The following is a 23,346-nucleotide window of genomic DNA, read 5'->3' as shown; positions in this document are numbered from 1 at the left end:
CCGCAAGAAACGAAATGGTTAGACGAATGGCATGAACAACACGTTCGACAAACAAACTCCTACCTCTCGTACTCGCGCTCAAACTCGCGCTCGATCTCTCGTTCGCGCTCGTACAGTTCGCGCTCGCGATCACGAAACTCGTACCGAACGCTGTAATCCTCGTGACTTCGTTCGCGACTGTTGCGGAACCGTTCGCGATCCCGTTCCCGGTCCCGTTCCCGATAGTACAGATCCCGATCCCGGTCGCGGTCCCGCTCCCTGGGCTCCCGGAGGAACTCACGCGACTGCGGCAGAGAGTGGACGCTGTGCGGCGTGTTGTGAGACGAATGGCCAGTCTGGAAGACAACATTTGCGTACAGGAAGTTTGTTGCAGTTTCGGAACAATTGTACGTTCTGGTAGGGGCTTACGTGTGTAGGGCTAGCATTCAGCTTGGGGAAGTTAATGTTCGTTTGCTTCAGCTGTAGTGTCGAAGGTTTGCAAGGTGTGGGCGGTAGCCGGCGTCCATGACCCTGGCGACGTGTCACAAGCACAGGATAACTGTGCTGCACATGAGACCCAGAAGAACCTGTACGGGGTTATGGTTAGTGAGCATCGTACCGGTGCGCACAGCGTAAGCAGTTGGGGAGAAAAAAAGCGAATGGGTTGAAGAATGACTTTTCGCGATACAGAGTGGTCGGTATGGAGTAAGCAATAGACACCAACATGGTGATATCTCAACAAAAACACAGTTAAGGATACAGTGTGAATGATTGCGATGAAAAATAAGCACATACGTATACGGGAAACCATACCGGAAAACCATTTTTCCCCCAACCTGTGTCTTCTAACTCCCACACCGTACGAATGACAACAATGGAGAATGGAGAAAGGATGGGACAAAAACATAACCTCATGCTCTGGGTGGGTAACGAAACAGATGGAGACCGCTTGGTGCATTAGGTAGATGGGTGCAAGGGTTTCCTACTGAACAGGGCACAGTTTGACAGCTGACATATAACAACGGAAAGACGATACAGTGTTCACGGATGAAGTTCTTCGTCCTGGTTGGACATTTTGTTTGAGGGTTAAGGTTTATCAAGAAAATTAAGAAGAGCTACATAGGGTTGAAAGGGCTAGAAAGAAACGAAACGAAGGATGTACAGCTGGATAACCAAAGTCCACAACAACAGCCAGTATGAAGGTGAATGCGTGTGAGACAGAAGAGGGGTTACACAGAGAGCAGAATGAAGGAAGGTGTAGGTGTGTGTATGCGTGTATGTATGCATTTTTTTTTGTTGGTTTTCATATGAGCATTCGCTCTTTGCTGTACCCATTCCGTTGCGGTACTTCCGCCGGGCCTGGTCCCGGTCACGCAGCTCTTGCAGTAGCTGGGCCGGGCTGGGCGAACGCGATCGTTCGCAGAGGATCGTCGTATCGTACGGTTGATGGACAAGGTGGTTTTTGGAACGGTCTTTACTACTGCGATGCTGGGCACTACTATGTACACCGAAACGACTGGGCGATGGCGAACGGGCGGGGCTGGTTGAGGCCGACCAGGAACCTAGAAACGAACGGAGTAGAAACAACAACCAAAAAGGGAACAACATTGGAGCAAACCATTCAAAGAGGATCGTTTGTAGGTGTGGTGGTATCGGAACACCCCTAGCACCATTGTCCCGAACGTTCAACCGGAACGCGATCGGTGCGATGGCATGCGTCGGTTATTAATGTGGCTAACACTTCTAGTAGCACAAGACGAAAACACACACGGCACGTGAACACGTACGTACGACAGACGTACGCTAGTACTTTAGCTAGAGATCAATTCTAGGCGCTAGGGGAGGTAAACATATAGACCACCAAGCTAGGTAGGTGTGTGTAGAACAGGATGGCAGAATGTAGTTGGACAGACTTAAATGATCCGGTATCACTAGAGCAGAAATGTTTAGGTTTGTTTTTACAGCAGCGTGCCACTGTACAATTCTAACAGCAGACTTCTAATATACAGATATGTATAACTATGCTAAACTAACTGTACAGGTGGTGAGAAATAAGGTACATTACAGAATTACGGGATAGAAAGCGGAAAATAAATTTGCTATTATGATTATAACAACTATGAACCGTATTCATTAAATTAAGTGTGTCTATTCCGACAGAAAACTCTAAAAAGCACGACAGATTGCATACTGCCAGGCGTGTTTTGTTTTACAAATTATTGAATGTAAATAAAAGTATGCTATTAAACTCTCTCTTGTATGCCGTTAGCGTAGCAAAATAAAAAATTGCAACATTGTCTTACTATGTTTGCTGTTAGTAACAAAAATGTTTGAAGCTTACTATATCCTTCAAACTTGTGCAAAATATTTGAAAGCTTTCTATCGCTAAGCTTCAATCAGCATTCAAGGATTCAGTGTTATGTTGGCGAAAAACTTCTTTCTTGAATCAATTTTTTTGTATTTAACCTTCAATACTCACTGTGTGGTTGTTGATGTAATACATCTACAATTTTATTCGATCTACGGGATAATTTTTGGAAATTATTAAGCATCGGATTAAATCGACAAGAACAATTTAGTCTAAAAATAAAATTTCGTATGCTTAGGTCAGGAAGCTTTGTGCATAAAAAACAACCAGTGAGCTTTCAAGGTAAAAGGTACGCTAAATGTGTCTATTGAGAACAGAAGCAAGACAGCTTGCGTACAGCTTGCGATAATGCACTATGTGTGGTTCAAGCATATTCTATGTCTATAGTTTTAAAACAGATGATACACATGACCGATGTTACGTTACCGGAAATGTCATGGAAATGTTGTGAAAGTTTGCTCATAAAAATTCATAATCAGCTCTCCTTCCTCACGGTCGAGGAGTTCGTTTGATGTTGAGTTTGTGTGTGTCAGTCCATTGATAAAAAAGGAAATTTTGATTGAGTAAAATTTTGCTTGAACAAATCAAACGCTATCACTTTACACAGTAAGAAGCTTTCGTAGAAGTGCACTTTTAGTAATGAAACAATCGTCTACGGTTTACGAATAATAACCAAATTACAATTAAGTGATAAAAAGCAACGGAAATGTTGAATTCGGTTTGCACGCTTATCGTTTGCGCTGGTTCGCGTTCGAATTTTGTTCAGTACGAATTTTACTTGAGGTAGAATGGAAAGCAAAAGAACCAAATCCACGAGTTTGAGATTGTAGAGGAGACGAAAACAGAGCTGTACGACACTCAACATCAATAGTGAAGTGTTATGAGTTTTTATGTTACCTCGGTTGTGCCTGTGCGCATAGCCGAAATGATGCCTACCACGTCTGTGTTCCTCCTTTTGTATCTCCACCACATTCGACACGGTGTCGGAAAATCCGATCTCGTGCTGATGATGCCGCTTCCGCGGGCTCGGTGTGCGCACCAGCGGAGACTCTCGTCTGTGGGTGAAAGGGGAGATAGAACAGAGTGGCAATGGGTGGGGTTAGTGTTAAGAGGTTAGCGTGCGCAACATTTCTCAGTCATACCTCAAACTCGGAGACCTACGATGTCCGTTATGGTAAGCGTGCCCCGGATGCAGATGGCCATCCGCAGGTGCCAGCGATTCAAGGGACGGTTGCCTCGATACGTCCTGCAGCTCCTGCGCTCGATGATAGGTGTTGTTGCACAGTGGGATGAGCAAGCAATAAAAATAAGAGATACAATTAACGCTCCGCACCGGACGATTGCTTTTGCACGCAGTTTTGTGGGCGATAACGTTCACTCAATCTGTTGAGACACCTTTCCCCCCCATAGAGGTTAGTTGGTAACCTCCCCGTAGGGCAATGTCTCGGATGGGTAGCAAAGTTGGTTCGTACAAATATCGTTACTTTCGTGTTGGGTTCTGTTCAAACGCTAGTTTCACTACAGATAAACGCATCGCTAGTTAAGAAATCGGCTAAGAGCTTCACGAGTCCGCTCTGCAAACGGGGGACACAAAGATATATAAGTAACACCACTAGGCACACCACTAGGTGCTTTTTTAATGTTTGGTTGGTAGTTTTGATAATGCGGGCAGGGGAAAAAGGGTGGGAACTCGATTCTGAAGCTTGGTTAAGTTAACGCTAAAATCCATCGTTCAACACTACTCGATTAGTAACGTACAACAATCTTAGACAACTATTGCCACACTGGACAGTGGCAGAGTGGGTAATGGTGGCGTTGCTGTGTGGTAACAGTACGCGCCTGGACTAATCGAATCACATACCCCCAGACACGTACACACAACACAAACACAAAAACACACACACACACACAAAGGAAGTAGAAACTTCACTATCGAAAGGAACAGGTGTGAGTAACAGCTAGGTAGTATCATAGTTAATTTCCCCTTCTGTTCGCTACTGTTGATACTATTTTGTGAGGTTAACTGGGTGTAGAATGGCAACAGAAGCACCTGAAAATGATCTAACATAGGTGTACAAAGTCGTGGCACAGTAAATTGAAAGCAAAAGAAAACAAGAAAAAAAAACAATAGGTTTGGATGTACACGGTGGCTGTGTTGCTTTTGAATTTTGTGATAGTGTGATGTGATAGTAAGTGTGATATTGTGTATGCGTTCGACTAGATGTCTACTTAAGCTACGTGCTGTCAGGATGAACTGCTACTATTAGTTAAAATAAAGGAAGTCATGCATGTAGTAGCACTCTACGAGTATGGCACATCGATTTGGGCTGACCGAAGCAGACATTGAGAAAGAGCTCTAAATTGACATAGCAATAACCGAACTACTATTCTAGCCAGTATAGCAACCTACGCTTATGGAAGGAACAGGGCAATACAGGCTTACTTACCTCTACCCGTAATTACACAACACCAAAACTAATGGAACCACTCATTAGGAACGCATAATAACGCGTCCCGGTACATTTATCACGCTCTACAGTCTATGGAGCACAACCAGATGAACAAGGGCAATCGTGTATTCTCACAGCCTTTATGGGCTTAGCTAATGAATAAATAGTAGACAGCTTCTAAATGGAACGAAATGGTATTGGAAAAGTGTAAGGTGTTAAGACACGTTTCCTAAGAAACGGGGAAGACTAACGTCGACAAGGAGTAAAGATTTAAAGGAAAATTCTAATATTGAATCTTATGTGATCTCTCCTTGAACATAATAGATCTGAGAGCGTATCTATTCCATTAGGCAAAAGTCTAAAATCAACTCTAATTCACACATTGCGATGGATTTCTAAAAGATATATTGTTTGGAACATTATCGGCACCAGCAGAAAAAAACCAGCAACGATTACACATGGATGTTAGATAGAAATCAATTGGAACACCTACATACACACAGATACGCACATACATACAAAAATAGTTACTTCAAAAACGAAACCACACATCGAGAATATAGTTAACGAATAATAGATCAAAATAATAGACGAGAGAAACTAATTCAAGAGATATAGATAGAAGAAGGTGCGTAGGAGATGAAAAGATCGACAGAAATAGGTAGAATGAGGAGAAGGAAAGAGACTATGAAAAGGAAAACTAACATTAAAATGTACGAAACTCTAGAAAGAGTAACTCTGTAATGGAAATTGCATACTGTTAGGCGCTTCTTTCGATGCAATGATCAATTCGGTGGTTACATTTAAGCAAACGCCTTACAGTATGCAATCTGCATGTGAATGCATTTTTATTGGGAAGTTGTGTGACAGTTACTGAAAATTTGAAACCCAGACTGGGCCATTTATGTAGGACGGGAATAAACAGTGCAGTAGTAATAATAGAGATAGACGAGAAGGTATAGAAGATATAAACATATAAACGTAAGAACTTGCTTGTGAAATGTTACCATCGCTAGGGGGCATTGAGTTGAGGGTTTTTGTTTTTATTTTTGTAAGACAGAGCGAAACAAGACATCACCTTTCTGTTCCTAGAAATGGAGAACGGAAACAGACGTCAGTCATCATTGCGTTCGGCAGTGTGCATACTGTTGGTTGTCATGGAGATCGTAATGGGTTCGGAACGGGGATGTCGCCGGGATGATAATGGTTGGATGAGTGGGAAAAGGCGTGACGGAGCATGACAATTTCAAAGCCATTTGGTGGAAAAAAGAAATCTCGAACCTACCTGAAGGACCGCTTGCGCATTGTGGTGCGACGCGCCAGACTGGCCAAACTACTGCCATGCAGGTCCAGTGTGCTGTCGTGACCGCCTCCTAGGCCGGCACCAAGACCACCGCCACCACCACCACCACCAGCAACACCACCACCGACACCGCCACCACCGCCGTCGCCGGTCGCACCGTTACCGTTGGCACCGTGACCATAGAGCAGGTGGGTCTGCGAGCTGACTCCTTCGCCATTCTCTAGGCTCAGCGACCCGGTACGCGAACCACCCGACTTCTCCATCACGGCCATATCCAGTATCGTACTGAACAGGGACGGTTTCTGTGTACAGGAGGTCACGGCCGTCACGATCGTGAATACCGTGCACGCACGGTGGGTTTGAGGATTGTTGGGAGAGGTAGATGGTGTCGTGGGTCGAAGTTAACAGTGGTGGTAATCGATGCAGTGGTGATAATTGCAGTCGCAGTTGTTGCAGCAGTAGTTTAGGTAGTAGTAGTAGCAGTAGTAGTAGTAGTAGTAGTAGTAGTAGTAGTGGTAGAAGTAGTAGCAGAGGTAGCGCAGGTAGTAGTAGAAGATGTGATTCGAAGGAAGATGTGGTTGCACAGAGTGATGGTTTTTTGTTTACGGTTTTGTTTTGGACGACATGATGAATGGTAGAATGCAAGTGATGCACACGTGCAAGTGCGAATTTAAAATTCAACCGTTACAATGGAATTCAAAACAGTAGTTGTAAAATATGCCATAAAAATGCAATCGTATAAAGTCCATTTGAACATTGGGTATTAAATCGTTAGCAAAGCAAAAGAATTTGTATTACATATTGTTTATGTCGTCATTTATGCAGTATTTTAAATATTTACACATCCATCCACGACCATGTCACATGGCAGTGAAAGTTATAGTAAAATGGGATTAAATTAATTTTCAAATTTTATAACGGCAAATGTTAATTCGTAATTTAATTTGGAGTGATTTAGTGTGTTTTTATATATGTTACATTAGATTACGTTCATTCCGTGGAGTTTAGCGGAAGCGATTGGTAGAGAAAAATGTTTGAAGCGAAAAAAAAAACAAACAAACAAACAAAATTTATTTAATACAACTGCAAACATTTCAATTTTTAAAGATTATTTGGATACACGTTAAAAATTTTTAACGTATATGGTTGGAAGGTTTAAAAGTAAATAAACGCATATGTGATATCGTCAATCGCGATAGATAGAGTGTTGTTTAGTCTATGAATCAAACCAGAGCGTAACAAAACCAAACCAGCACCAATTTGACAAACGAACGATTTCTGTTTAAACACCAAACAAACTGTTCGGTGCATAAACAGAACCCGTTTCGTTTATATTAACTGAACCTCTTGTTGTCCAGTGCCGGTGAAACATATCACATATTTACATAAGGTTTAATAGAAGTTAAAATAAACAAAGAACAACAAAGAAAAACAAAGAAGGTGCTAGTATTTTTTACAAAACTCATGAAAAAAGTGTTATAAAATCATAATTATTCCACAAAATTGTGTATGTTGTCTTCAAACAAAGCACGCTCTCGTGTTTAAAACCAAACACAATAGTCAAAACCAAAGGCAAACAACTGTTAGAAAATCGAATGTTACACACAACCAGATCGTTCTCATGCAATTGAAAGGTAAAGAGAAAAAATGTTGCTTCTAGTTCTAGTACAGTAGAGGCATCTAGTGTAAGCTACGTCACAATCGAGACAAAAAATAAACAGTTTCAAACCAAAAACGAGTTGAGCATCAAACGAATGAAATAAACGAAGGGTAAATCTTACGCGTCATTCAAACAGGAGTAATCAAAAGACATGCTACAAAAGCAATAGTATAGTGTATAAAACCTGCACAAGAGAGGAAAATGTGTTTCAATATGCACAGCGTAGTGTTAGTGGTTTAGTAACGGTGGGCAGAACCGTGTATGTTTATGCATGTGATAAAATTTACATTCTGATGAGCTTTGAGCGTGGATCAGGGTTGAGATTCCGAAGCGAATGTGTATGTAGTGTAGACGCCACAGCATAAAATGAGTAATGTGTAATTGTACATGAGTTTAACAAGCTATGACGTCAGCCGATACGTGTTCGTGTGTTTTTCGAATGATTTAGAAAACAATGGAACTAAACATAAGGAGGCTATGTGCTACTCTAGTCGATAGGGAGAAAACAAGGGACCGGAAACATACCGACACTGAAACTGACCGGCGAATTCAGTGGCCGGTGTAAAGCTAGGCCGTTCTTCCGTTACACCCACACCTCTTGAGAATTGTCCGCGAATAGGCTTATCTATAGTGAATTTGTATCCTTGTAACAAGACCAACCACAGCTAACCCAACGAACAGAATCACGCAACGTTACGCACCGTTACGGAGTGAGCAAAGGAGAGAAACGGATGAAGATAACGTGTGTGCGGGTGGAACTGTGCACAAAAAAATTACGCACAACAAAAATACCAACGAACGTGGAAAAGAGAGACAGAGAGACAGAGAGAGAGAGATAGAGTCAACATCACACACACACAGTTTGTACAGTTTGACAAAGGAGTTGCTTTAGTACAAAACAATTGTTTTAGTACAAGAACTGCAGCTGTGCCGCTCTCCTCTGCATGTAGGCCACGGCCTTGCACGCCTGTAACAATACTGGCCCAAGTCCTACACTACGGAAAGCCAATGTACAGGCTATTTGCGTTGCGTTACGTGACGATTTGGTACAGAGTTTTTTACGTTTATGCTGTTGCTGTACAGGTTCTGGTTAGTACAACCCTCTCAGAACTATAACGTGTGTATGAGTGTGTTGTGAGCAGATGTGAGTTCGAAGTAAACACCTAAACGCATCGTCGTGTGTGACTGTCGATACGGATAAGGTCGTGACAGGAAGGTGCACTAGATAAATGTTTTGCTGGATATCAACACTCTACTCAGCCAACGTTAGTATTTGTAAGTAAACGGGAAGGTGATCATCAAAGACTTATGTTCAGGTGACACCGACTCTACTGTTCTCAACGTATTGCACGGATACAGATGAATTGCTAGTTTTGCGCTTCAAAATACGATACGTACGGGTAGGTAATTTCAAAGTATAACTGTGTAATGAGTTAGTTTAAGGTACTGTTTTGCAAGGCAAACAGTTCCGCTTGGTAGCTGGTTCTGTTTGGTATTCGATTACATTATTGATGGGTTGATTGGGAGCAAACTAAAACTTGCAAGTACAAGTACAAGAATGAAAAGAGTACAGTAAAAATAAAACAAATTTGTATAATACGACTGGAACGCGTGTGCGAACCTGTTCGAGGTACTTATCTTGCATTTACCTAGAACATCCTATGCCAACCCGGGGGCTCTTTCGCGCTACTGCAGAGCCTTTGAGCGAGTCCGAGCGAAGGCGTACCGGACGTACGCAGTGATCCTGTGTGCCAGTGGGTTGTACGCCACCACAACACCCCGAGGGTTTTTGGTTGTGATAAAAATCGTTCAAATGCCATTTCGTCGCGTCGACGCCACTGGCCAAACAGGTCGACTGAACGTACTTTCTGTCCCTTACAGTTATGTTTCGTTTTCTGTCGTTTGCGCAACAATATAACTCCGCTCCGCTCCGGGTACTTCATATCATTTCGTGTGTGTCAGGATAATCGGCTATTTATTTCCTTTGCTACCCTTCCATTCTGTTTGCTTCTGTTTTTGCTCTCTCACTCTATCTCCCTCAGTACGCTTAGGATCGGATGGAATTTTGGCTACCGCATATGTCCCGAAACAAGGGACAGTTAAGTTGCTCAGTACTTTTCATCGGGACAACAGGGTTTAACATTCACGAAACGTATCGAAAGTGTTTTCTGTAAAATAATTGTTGAAAGGCCATTAGGAAGTTTCTAGGATTTTTGGCGATGTTGGTTAAGCGTTTAGCATGGAAAGAAAAGGATAAGGGATAGTGGGATCTCATTCGTAAGAGCATTTTCTGTTGCACTCGAGTTAGGGTTTTGACAAATGACTAAAGAATGGCACAACAAATCTGTTTGTCCAAGTGTGGTTGCTTGGCTGTAGACGGAATTGTTTCTACTAATTGCATACTTTGTTTGTTTCTGCCTAAAAGTATGCAATTTCAGGTGAAAATATGCCCTGCAACTCAGGTTGTAATGGCCACGTTTGGTTTAATGACGAAAGGTTCTACTTTCGAATCAAGCAATGATGTTGGATCGATTATAGGCTACAGGAAATTCTAATACTTTTGGGTACAATTACATACTACTGTCTGATACTTCAGTCGTTCTTCGGCGAACATTTGGCAGTCGGTGAAAGTTTCCAACATGATCGCAAATTAGATATCGCTAGAAAGATATGCTACATATGGTTCTTGTGAAGATATCACTACTTTGCAGAATGGTCAATGGTAATCGTACCGCAAAAAAGGGAATGAGCTAACTAGTTTAATAATATACCAATCTACCTCCGTACCGTCGGAACGTTATTATGATCTTAGGATGACGCCTGTAGTGAGCGTTTAGTGTGTTGTGTGCTGTTTCCAAGTGGAATGTATCAGAGTGCTGTTTCCGAGAAACTTGAGCTGATCTGCTGAAAATACTGCGACCAGCAAATGTTTCCTCTCAAATCAATTATCGAATGCATTTGTGCAGATCAAGTTATCTAATCTATTCTCTTCTAGACTGTTTCGATTCATACATACTTAACTCGAGAAATAATGCTAAACTGGTACAGAAAGGAACAATTCTTCAAACAAAGGTAAAACCAAACCCAATCAGCCAAACAAACGCAATAAATAAACGACCCGAAGGCCAGCAACTTTGAAGAAGAGCTAGATATTGGCAAATAATTCGGAAGCGGTTGCATTTGAGCAATTTTGGTTGTTTTTTTTTAAATATATTTACAAAACCCAAAACAGGCAAGAGCTGTTACGGTGCTACAATTGAAGTAATCAACACGTTCAGTCTCTGCTAGTGGATCGCATCAAACAGGTAGTAAAAACTGGAAAGGCTAGTAAAAACAAAACAGGAGCGCAAAAATAAAACCAACTCGTCCCTAGCTAAGAAAAAAGAGCAGAAAAAAATGAACACGAGATTGTAGAAGAAAAGTGTTTGAATAATACCGGCTGTCTGGCCGTTGGGCTATTAATGCTTGCTTCATTTCCCTGAAAAATAACAGCCAGGATAATAGGTTTCATTTTTTAATCATCATGGCGCATCGTTTGAATGAAAGAGAAGAAGTGCAATGTTTTGATATTGTTTTGGTTTCTGACTAAATCTACTGCTCACGGTGCACTACTGCCGTACTACATATCCACTATGGACGGGTGCGTAAGGGCAGTAGTTTGAAGGGTAATCAACATTGGTATTTAGTACTAAAACAAAAGCTGATTTCGTTTGAACATCTTCTGGTTGAAAAGGCTGAAGATTGGTTCATGTTGTACAGAAAACCGTTGCTAGAGATATGACAGGTGTGAAACATTAAAAAACTTTTCTAATATGTAGAGAAAAACTAAACAGAAAACAAATCATTCATTTCCATAGTATAGGTTACTACATTGAACGGTTTCGGGTTAAAAGAGTTATAAACCAAGATGATACAAATGACACAACAGAAGAAACAAAAGACATGTTCAAACGCAAGTGACCTACAGCCTTCACACAAATGATTTCCAAAAAACAAACGAAAACAAAGAAAGTAACTAAAACCGTTACTCCACATTAAACATGGCTACAATTCAGGACACACAGTGTAAATGCGGTGACAGTTGCATGGTACGTTATTCACTGACGACACGGAACAAATGTGTGACAAACAGCGACAAAAAATTAGAACGGAAAAGGTACAATAACATGATCAAACAAATCAACGAACCAAATGTGATAACACATTAAAACACGAAACAGAAAAGTGAATCAAAATAAACAAAACATTAGTTCGACTGCACTAATTGAAGCCGGTACAGTTAACGACAATCACGATACAGAACGGGAATAAAAGTACTCTCCGGTTAAAGTAAGTATTGCTAACCGTATGGACCGGAGAGATGGAACGATCGAGAGACAGAGAGTATTATACGAGAACTATAATACCTTCCTATGCCGTACGTTAAAAAACATGTGAACAAAATTAACAACAAAAAGCACATAAAACACTAACAAAACACAGAAAATAAAAATGTTACACATTGCAGAACTTGTTAATAACACAACAAAATGAAACTATACAAAAATTGAAAATGTCAACACAAAGTGAGTTAAATAAAATCTCTTATTTGTTGATAAAAATGGAGAAAACCACGAAAGAATAATGTTCATGATGATTTGAAATAAAAAAACGGAAACTATTCTAGAATATTTTGTTGTTTCCAATAGCGTTTTGGGGTGTGTTCCGTTCGAAACGATCCCATTTTAGTTTGAGAAAAGGAAAAGCCAATTTATCTTTACTAAACATTTCAATTCACTTATTGAAATTAATAACGGAATTGAGCGTTGAAAACAAGGTTTGGAGCAAGTTAATAACTCTGTGTCAGAGTTTCGTCACGTTGCTTCACGTAAAGTTTGAGAGCGTTTTGTGCTCGATCAGAGGGGAAAAAAACACAAACAAAACGAAAGAGGAAAGGACACAATGTGTGTGTATATTAATATCCGCTAATCAAACGTGATTGGAGATTGCTTCACTTTCACTCGAACCATCGAACACTTACCGGCAGATCCGATTCGACCTGGCCAAACTTGGTGTTGCGCCAGGATTCCAGAATCAGCAAACCGGCGTAAATCTTCCCCACGGTAAGCTTGCCCGCGTTCAGCTCCTCGTTGAGCGGGACGAGCAGATCGAGCATTTTTTTCGCCTGCAGTGGCCAAATGTGGCTGATTGTGTGCCGCAGTTCCATGTCTGCTTGATCCATCTCTTCGGCTGCAGGAAGAAACCGATAGTAGAAGAAGGGGGCACTGTGTACGGCACATCCGTAGGCAATTCGCTTACCAGTTCTCATTTTGATGTTGAGGTTCTCCCGTATCAATGCAAACAACGTCGTGGTGAATGCAACCTTTCCCTCTGCATCGAGCGGCATGTTCATGCGTATGAGCTTTTTATAGGCGAGTCGGTTGGGACATTTGTTACCAAATCCCAAGGGAGGATCCATGTTTTTTAGCATATCATACATTTCAGTGTAGTGAATTTTACCCCTGCAATGGAATGGAAAACAATTTTTAACACATTGTTATGTTTAGGGAAAATTTTTCAATAAAACCGTGTATGAGACCGAGGGGAAAAGCATTATTATTGACAGTGCTTGCTTCTTATGATTGTTTAAAAAATGAGCTGTATAGTGCATACTTTTAGGCGTTACATAACCTCTAGAAAGATCGTTAACTAAATAGCGACGAATAGAACACTAAAAAGGTGTAAAATTAAATGCATTCTCCATATGTGTATTACTTACGTAGCATTAGGATCATATTCTGCCCATATCCGAACGAACTCGTCCAGATGATGTGCGCCAAGAATACTGGAATCACGCGTTAGATAGTCAAAGTTGTCCATAATAACGGCCACGAAAAGATTCAACATCTGCGCAGAGAAGAGAAGAAGAATTTAAGAAGTGAACATGGGAAAAACCGATCATTAATTTACAGCACAGCACGAAAATACTTACAAGAAACGAACAGAAGAAGATAAACGACACGAAGTATGCGTAGGCCAATGTTGAACCGCACGTTTCGTTCGGTTTGTTAGCTCTCGGGTCACACGGTCTCCCTTTGAGACATGCCAGCATAATGTTCGGCCACGACTCGCCCGTAGCACACCTGAGCATGCGTATGCAAGAGGATAAAACGGCGTGAACGGTGTCCAGATCAACACAAGCAAAATACAGACAGAACGGGTGAAACACCATTAGTCACGAACGCATATGGCACGCGATGGGGAATAGGAAAAGGCTAGCGAATTAAATACAGCCTAAAGACTAGAAGAAATGGTAAGGGCATCTAGCGGACGTAAAAGTATTAGCTTGAACAAGAAAAAATATGGCAATTTGTGGGGGTACAATCTGTTCATGAGGACGTATGTTGTTCTTAAATTGTTTCATGTGTATTGTAGGTGTATGGTGTGGAAAGATTCCAAGAGATGGCATGAAAGGGGGCTTAGAACAGTTAACCAGGCATTAAGGAAAATAGAGCGGGAATGTATACAGCAAAATGTACAATATAATATTTTATACAACTTTTTAAGTAGGTAATTTAGAAGCTTTTTAGCGATATAAGTCTTCCAAAGCATAGGTTATACTTCAGCTTATAGCCCTGCAGCATAACATATTCTTCGAAATTCGTTAACGATTAAGTCAATGGGACGATTGTTTATGTATCAAGATGTAATATTATTAAACTTGCTTATGAACGAAATACGAAAACATGGATGCAATCTAACAAAACCACCCGGTTATCGGTGTTGCATTCTCCTATGGGAAATGAACCAACTCGTTACGTATTTCTATGGCACTATGAAAGCATTCCGGAACTAATCAATTACTCTATCCTATGTGGAATGTAACGAGACAAAAGGTCTAAAATGTAATTGATAAATTTGAAATAACAAAGCAATCAGCTATTTCTGCAACAAGTGTGCTCTAGCGCAAAGAACCGTAGCAAACGTTACCAGAAGTGAAAGAATAAGCTTAATAGTTAACAAAAAGTGAAAAGAAGGCGAAACGAAAACAAAACAAAGACAAAACAAATGGAACTAGTGAACGAAACTAACGTTATAACTTTGCTATCACACTGTACATTGAGCTTAGACTCGAATCCTTCGTTGGTAGTATTCTAGTGTACAATTCCTACAAACTCATGTTCATGTTTTGATGACACTTCTTGCGTACTAGAGCGCCTATCACTAGAAACAAATAAATGCAATTAATATACGTAAAGAAATGTATGTGTTTTTTAATGTAAACTCTACGAGTTTTGAGTGTGAAGGAATGAGTAGCTAGACTTCTATTACAAAATCTATGTATTACTATTTTTAAATTTTTTTCGCAAACTAAAATGATGAGTCTCAACTGTGCGTTTACGTAATACGCGAGACTAGAAAGATTTTAAAATTATTGAGCGTCAATCCTTGAAGGTACACTGACAGTTTTTGGCCTTGGATGTGCAACGCCTGAAGGTATGCTATTAATTATTTAACATATTAGATGTCGCCATGAAGGTGTAAATCCAAAAAACAATCGGGCTTATTGCCGTCATAAAAAAATCACTTATATGGTGATGTTGCATTATTTCAGTATACAAAATGAGAAGATCAGTAATAAAGTTTCTAGCTAAGCCAGTATTAATGGTTTATGTTTGCTTTAACTATCAAACTTGTGTAATCTGTTCTAATTAGATACACTACATTACCAACATTGATCACTCAATGAACGTATTCCGATGCGTTATGATGCGAGTCTACAAGTGCTCGTTCTACATTGCATTATTTCATATATATGTTCAATGCGCTTCCTATTGTTTTCCTTTACTAAAAAGTGAACAAGAAATCTTTTGTTGTCAAAACGTACAGCATGAACGGGTTTTGTAAACTATTCTCATAAGATTGCTAGGTCCAATGGTTGTAGATCTTGATAAATAACAAAAGTTTCAGTACTATGAAGATTCAGCAGCGATTGCTGTGACATATGTTGATAGTAGTAGAAAAATACAAATATTACAAATACAAGGTGACGTTTTGTAATACGGTTAAGTAAGTTCGCAGTAAGGTGAGAGGTATAAGTAGTAGTAGTAGTAGTAGTAATAGTAGTAGTAGTAGTAGTAATAGTAGTAGTAGTAGTGGAATACATAGTTGCAGTATAAGTCTTGTTGTATACATTGTGGTAGATGTTGTCTTATGCTATTGATCGCGTTTGACAGCAGTGTTATTGGACACCTACCTGAACAGTAGCATCAGCCCTTGGACAAATGAGCGGAAGTTGTTGTGTCTAGTAATAGATGATTCTGGATCTAGCTCAATATTCCCAAATACCTAAGTTCAGGCGGAAATGGTTGGTATAGTTTTCTCGCACGCGCATTTACAGGGACGACCACAAGGTGAGCGTTTAAATTGCGCCGTTCGACTCTCCCGCGCTCGTAAGCCACGAACCCCGCAATTTAAACACCGGCTCGAGTTGGTAATACAAAGTATATTTACAATAATAAATAAAACATAAACGAACGGAACATAATAAATCGCTTCCAAATGAAACAGTGTTTGTAAACTAGAAAAAGAATACCGATATGGAGAGCATGTGGTTCAAACGGGGGTCAGTCTAGTTTTAAACTCGTTTTACTATTTAAAACTGACCTACGGTAAACGATGTATGGTAGCATAAACTTTAACACTATAAACTACGTAACTAAACACACTATTGCAGTTGAACTTGTCTAACTCGTTCGCAATGACAACATATGTACAACATGCCAAACTTGGGTAGTAAAATCGCAAAAGTATTGAAATTTATAATTTGCATTTGAGCTCCAGGCATGTTGGTGTATAATTTCATACGAAAACTTCAATACTTTTTCGTCTAAGTTTTTTTTTGTTTAATTTCAAGTAGCATTACTTAAGACGACTTGGGATAGGGTTCACTTACTGCAACTTTTGCTGTGGTGGCAATTACGCAAATACTGAACCACTGTGACATGATGCGCTCACAAACTGTACACAACGGGAGTTTTATATACGAGCTATATGGTTTTGCAGTCGCCATAATCTAAACGACTACCAGAACTCACACATATACACACACAGATACACACACACACACACTCGCAATGTACGCCATAATATATAAAAAAACATTTACATACAAGAGGGTAGATGTACAACCAAAGTCATAATGAGTGTGGCAGTCATCTTGCCTTTGGTTGGTAAACGTTGCAACTATAAGGGATTAACGGGGGACCAGTGTGTGTAGTATTGATTGTTTGAACTTTTTTCGTATAGTTGTGGGTGTATTAGTTTGCTTTGTAACATTGTGCAATACGTATGCGCAGTTAGCTCAACTATTGGTTTAATTTTTGGGCATATCAAAGTGTATCTTTCTAGTGGGGTTCGGTATCGGTGGAGTGGTAAGTTTTTGGGGACCAGGTTGGCAAGGATTATTACCGAAAAAGCAGCAGCAAGGCGCCGAAAAACGTTTGAAAATTATTGTGACGGTTCAGAGCGGTGTCGGGATCGAACTTCATATTGCCAAAAACCTGCAGCCGGTATGGCAGATGTGTGACGCAGGCGCGTAAGCAATGAACATATGCGATGGCGCAGGTTATCGTTTGGTTCGTTTGGTTCCGATTCCACGATACACGATGGCGGTCAATCGGTGTCGGCGTTGCAATTGGGATTGTAGTAGGCACACATTGTGTTGGTAAATAGTGTAAATGTTGATAGCACGAGACGCATAAACACAAAATCGAATGGGCAACAGCTTGGTAAAACAAACTCCTATCACTATGCCATCTGGTAGTCTACGTTTGTATGAAACAAAATCCCACCGAATGACGTTAACGTTAACTAAACAAATTTCAACCTTTTTTCCGATGGTATGACTCTCATAACGCGACCATGAATGCACGAAGACGAATATCTTGTTAATGATAACTGTTCTACTTTTAAAAAAAATGGCCAACAAAGTTGTGACACTGTCAGAGGCCTTGTGTCTCTGCTTAAATGTGTGAAGAAACGAAAAAAAACATTCGGTAATTCGTGAAAGCACTAAGTGCCCTTACTGTTCTATTTGAACGAAGTGAGTAAAACGAAACTAAAATGTTAAGTAATTTGATTGCTTTGAGCTATTCTAAGTAGAACCGGAAAGAAGAACATCCGAAAACGAACAAACATTCTAACACTAACGGACCCATCCTGTTTGCTCCTGCTGATAAAAGTACAAACGCTGTTGCCGTTTGATCACGTTTGTTGGCAAGAGAAACTTATAAAACAGATTCTTAACATTAAGAGAACAAACAAAAAAGTATTTAAAATCACACATCTCTTGCAGACGGCCTGATTGTGGCAGGAAAACATAAAACAAATAATGTGACTTAAAATTTTGTTTGCAATAGTAACAAAAATTAAAAAAAAAAACAAATCAACTTTTAAACAAAACATAAAACTCTTTAAAATAAAAACAAAGTAAAATATTGTTATTGAGCGAAGTTTAAAGAGGAAAAATACCTGCATGCCAATAATTGCGTAGATAAAAAATAGCATGGCAATCAGCAAACAGACATATGGCAGTGCTTTGAATGATTGAACAAATGTCCAAAGTAATATACGTATTGTATAACCTTGTCGCAGTAGTTTGATTAATCGTGCAGCACGAAACAGTCTTAGGAATCCAACGTTGAAGGAGTTTTCCTGTTATTATTGTTGTTGTTTACAAGGGAAGAAAAGAGAAGAAAAGCAAGATAAATGGAAGAAAAGAAGAAAGAAGGTTAAGTTTTTCAGTCATGATACAATTTTACGACCACCACCAACAGCAGAACTGCTCTACGTGTGTACAGATAAAAAACATGTAGAAAAAAAAATGTTAAACTACTTCCGTAGACTTACTTACCCCTAATTCTAGAACTAAAGCGTCGATAATACTTCCGATAACTGTTATAAAATCGAATATATTCCAAGGGTCCTTGAAAAAATTCTGCTCGATAGGGAATAGAACCGGCGTTTTATGCACGCATATGATTAGTGGTGGATTTTTAAAGTTTTTTTAATATTAAGAAAGAAAATGAGAAAAAAAGAATGATAACAGAATTAGTACATGAGGTGAAGTGGAACGAAAAAGAAAGTGCGTTCATGAGCATGAAGAATATTTGAAAAGATGACTTGAGTAAATGATTTGTTTTATGTAAATACCAATCGTTAATGATGAAACGAAAACAGATAACGAAATGAACAAACGAAACAATCATTAACCGTCTAGTGGTAGCTTCCACGATGACTACATCATCTACTAAAAACGCAAAAGTGATACACTGTTCGACAAAGTAGTTTGTAGAATGTGAAAATAGATCAAGCAAAGTATGCAAAAAAAAAAACAAGAAAATCAAAATCCGATTCGTAGGCATCAAACAGAGGTGATATAAACGAGGAATTAATGTAAGGGAAACAAACTTTGTATACAGTACGAAGAAATCAAAATCGAACAAGGCTTCGTTGAATGAGCTTTGTTTTCTAAAACTAAAACCTAATCGACTGTCCGGCCGGATGTAGTCAACGGATCTAGCCAACATACTAACATATTAGAAACGGTAGAAAAATGTACAAAAATATCGAACAACCCAAAAGAAAACGTTAGCTGTAAAGGTTAAAGATGGAAACGATTCAAGAGTAGATTATCTATGAACATTGATGTTTAAATTTGCTTGCTGGTTTGTTTGATCTGTACTACCATTAAAACTAACGTACATGAGCGTGAGGGCAAGAATAGCGAAAACAAATAATGAAACTAATCCAACTATGACAAATGGCATGAAGTACTAATAATGAGGAAATGGGTTGACTACGAGCAGCGTTACGAGAGAGAGAGAGATATACAGAGATTAGGGTGAGTAAATTTGTAAAGGGAACAGAAAATGCTTTTTAAATGATTTCTTTTTTGTTTTCCTCTGACACACACCGCAACATGATGGTTTAAAACGTAAAAAAGAGAGTTCATGATCGTTCATATTGATAATACCCTTCGTCTGTTAGTAAGGTAACAGCAAATATGTCGTTAAGTTTATGGTTGTTATCGACGAAACGAAAACAAAAACAGTAAGACACCGTGAAAGAAAGAAATTAATATTACATATTAAGCAACAACATAAGATGATGCAAGTATCGATTTGCCCTTGTTTGGGAAGTTTTGGTATTCTTTGAGGGTTAAAGGCTTTTGGTTTGTTTTCGTTTGATGATTCATCGGACGGCTGATGGTGACGCTGGTACCAACCTTACATCCATAAGCGATAAGTTTCATAATAGTTTCCAGTAAAAAGAAGAACGTGAATACCAAATTCATGAAGCTCAGAATATCAATCAGTGTCGTTGGCGCATCGTGAAACTGCAGGAAGGAACAGGGGTGGCAAATCAGCAAATCTGGTAGTAATGTTTCAGTTAATAAAACGGAAGCAGGGATGGTACAACAATTTAACTGGGGTATGCATTTTGCACTAAATTTTTATCACTGCGGGCCTTGATTTACGTTTTCCAATAATCATTAAACGATCTTGTCACTTTGCAAAACTTCCAGCGAAAATCATCCGTTGAGTACCCAATTGCAGAGAAATGGAAAAAACAACAACAGAAAATAACAATAATTAAAGATAAAAAAAACGATACAATCACTTATAACATGCACTTTGTTATCCTTTCCACAATAAACCAAAATGAAAATAGGAAACCAATTTCAGAGCAGCAGAAAATAAAACAAAAAACCATAAACATTGATAAGGTGACACAGAAAAAGTAGCTGTTTTCGTTCAAGCTGATTAAAACAGTGGTGCGTTTGAGTCGGGCATATTTTTCGGACAGTGAGGTTAGATTTTGATATAACACAAGATTCGAATGATGCAACATGCAATTATGCATGCCAAGATGCCTATTCCTCTACATTGCATAGTTTACGTGAAGCATGCACATGCAAACGGGCAAATAAACACACAAATGATAAACTTGAAGATGGAGAAAGGAAAGGTGTGTTGAATATTTAAGCTTTTTAAATATATGGCTACCACAATACCACTTAATTGTTCTTTCCGTTCCTTTCTCCACCTTGGTGAAACATGCTGCATAAAGAGCGCCACAATGAATCATGCGACGGGTACAGTGACTTCAATGTCACGAAGCGACGAACGCAATACTCAAATAATACGTTGGCTTGCTGTATTTCATGCTATCTGATGCGTTTTTTTTATTGCTGTTTGACTGTCTAACATGCGATGAAATTATGACGATGTTATTTAAAATAAAATGAAACTACTTCAAAATGTAATTTTAGGTACGAAAAATAAACATATCGGAAAGTAAGGAAATTATCACAGTAGCACAAAACAAAAATTTTATCATTTATCCGAAATCATTTTCAACAGACCTTTTAGAAGAGTCTAGCACAAAAGGTGTGTTTACAATTTAAAAAAAGTAGTAATATATGCTTAGAATGTCATTAGAAAATATAATAACGTTAATCGCCTTTTGGCTATCTAGCAGCTATATAAAATATAAATAAGCTAAATAAATAATAAATAAAATAAATCCATCATAAAAATGAACAAATGTGAGCAAAGGTTTGATATCCTTCATTATCGTCTGAAAAGATTCTTTAACGTGAAGTTTGGGTAACTAACAGCAATCAAAATGTAGTGAAGCAAGCACTTACCTGGAGCAGCAAAGAAACTTCGTTGACAATGATTGCAATTATTGTTAACAAACAAAACTAAGGTAAGTTCACTTACCAAGGCCAAGATTAATGGGATGTTCACCGCAATATGTTGCACCGCAGCTGTCAAAAGTTAAAAAAACAAGTCATGCAACACTTACCTTGCTTATGAGACTTTTCAAACACGACGAAGCTTATCAAACCTTTGCTGTGATTGGTGAATAATTGTATAATAATGATTGTAATGAAAAGAAATGTGATGAACGTTCATAAAACCAAACAAATGCGCTGTGAGATGTGGCAAAGAAACAGAAGGAATGGATTATAGCGAAATGCAGATTAATATAAGCTCATTGAGAATAGAAACCAAACCAAGTTGCATTGTGCGCCCCAATGAGCCGTCCGCCGTTTACCAGTATACCCACCTTTACGCCAAATCCTATTATTTTCAGTATCGTTTCAACACTAAACATCCCGGTAAATCCCATGTTGAGATATTTTAACGATTTCTCAAACTCTTTTCCTTGATTGTGATACTGCGCATAGGGTAAGTCGTATAATGGTTGTGTTAATTTGAGCATTAAAAGAAAACATTCACAGTAGACACGGAAAAGAAAACAAACCAAACAATTTGACATTATTGAAAAGAGCAGTCCGAAGGTATGGTCAAAGGGGGAAACGGGGCAGAGGGGAAGATTCGAGCGCTAGAAAAGGGAGGCTGGCGAAAAAACAAAACAAAAAATAGCATGGCGCTTAACAAGAACACACAGGACGTATATGGGAAAGTAACTTTGTTTTGCTGTTGAGACAATCGAAATAAAAACGTCCTGCAATAATCGCTAAGAAAATCTCTTGCTGTCAGCACGGTTTTTTTTTCAGCTCTTGCTTCAATTAAACATTCTGGAATGTGAATGGAATCTTCGGTGGCGAATCATAAAATTAGGTTAAGATTTAGTCTAGTAAAACTGGGTTTTGGCAATACGCCTGTTCAGACATCATAACATTCAGACCCCGGGTGAATATTGCAACACGATGCAGTCGAAAATTCGTAGAATGTTGTGTATGACTTTTGTGATGGAGTAAAATTGAATGGCGTATGAATGGATGACTGTGTAAAATTATGTCACATGTCGAAAAACGAACCCTAAGATGCACGCTTACAACACACGCACGCGACACAGCGGCAACATTCACACGAAACGTACAGTACAATGATGGTGGTGGCGGACCACGAGGTACAGTAGTCGGTAGAACTCGTGTTCCAACGCGTGCTAGGAAGATGCAGATGCAGTGGCAGTGCCTGTGTATGTGTGTTTGTGGAAACATGCTTGCACGAAGGATGCTATGATGAATGGCGCCGAATTGCGGACGCATCGCAATGCATTCGTACAAACAGGATGGTACATCGGTGCGGACAAAGTTTGATAGGGTGACGGGGAAGTGCAGCTTACAGTTATCATGCCAATAAGGAAAGACAGTTTGTGAAATCACAAGGAAACAACAACCGATTCGAAATCGGTACGTTTGCACGTCTTGTGCATTTCGAACCGAAACGGGCACACGCACACACATCGAATGGAAGTAAACAAAAGAAAACAAACACAGGTGCAAAATGCATTCCAAAACACAAAACAGTGAGGCACATTTGCGTTAGCAAACTTGCATGCAAACGGTAACAACGGACGTAATACTTTACTATTAAATGCATTACAGCTACATAATACATACAAACACACAGGCCATGTTTTGCATGTTGTGCAAAATAATATATGGTAAATGAAGATCAACTATCATGCTGCTATATGAATTAGGTTAAAAATCATATCGAATTGCTTTTTAGAACAAATATAACACAAGCAATAAATTCGTTGTACAATGCAACGCATGCGATTA

At 39.4% G+C, this 23,346-nt stretch overlaps 1 protein-coding gene across 1 annotated transcript in view; it reads right to left on the bottom strand.

The window, feature by feature from the left end:
- Positions 1-23,346, bottom strand: part of LOC128298218 (voltage-dependent calcium channel type A subunit alpha-1) — an 86,321-nt gene that overhangs the window by 2,025 nt on the left and 60,950 nt on the right. Inside the window, exons 21-33 of the mRNA XM_053033963.1 lie at positions 21,879-21,989; positions 18,655-18,738; positions 18,273-18,455; positions 15,997-16,088; positions 13,732-13,882; positions 13,519-13,646; positions 13,059-13,261; positions 12,775-12,989; positions 3,490-3,602; positions 3,245-3,402; positions 1,311-1,541; positions 409-566; positions 64-335 (exon numbers count right to left, since the gene is read on the bottom strand). Of these exons, the coding sequence (XP_052889923.1) occupies positions 64-335; positions 409-566; positions 1,311-1,541; positions 3,245-3,402; positions 3,490-3,602; positions 12,775-12,989; positions 13,059-13,261; positions 13,519-13,646; positions 13,732-13,882; positions 15,997-16,088; positions 18,273-18,455; positions 18,655-18,738; positions 21,879-21,989 (2,099 nt within the window). The remainder of the gene's footprint in view (positions 1-63; positions 336-408; positions 567-1,310; positions 1,542-3,244; positions 3,403-3,489; positions 3,603-12,774; positions 12,990-13,058; positions 13,262-13,518; positions 13,647-13,731; positions 13,883-15,996; positions 16,089-18,272; positions 18,456-18,654; positions 18,739-21,878; positions 21,990-23,346) is intronic.

The sequence above is a fragment of the Anopheles moucheti genome, chromosome 2 (genome assembly GCF_943734755.1).
Source record: "Anopheles moucheti chromosome 2, idAnoMoucSN_F20_07, whole genome shotgun sequence".
NCBI classification, from domain to species: Eukaryota; Metazoa; Arthropoda; class Insecta; order Diptera; family Culicidae; genus Anopheles; species Anopheles moucheti.
The sequence above is the reverse complement of the archived record's forward strand: the minus strand, read 5'-3'. Positions and strand labels throughout refer to the sequence as shown.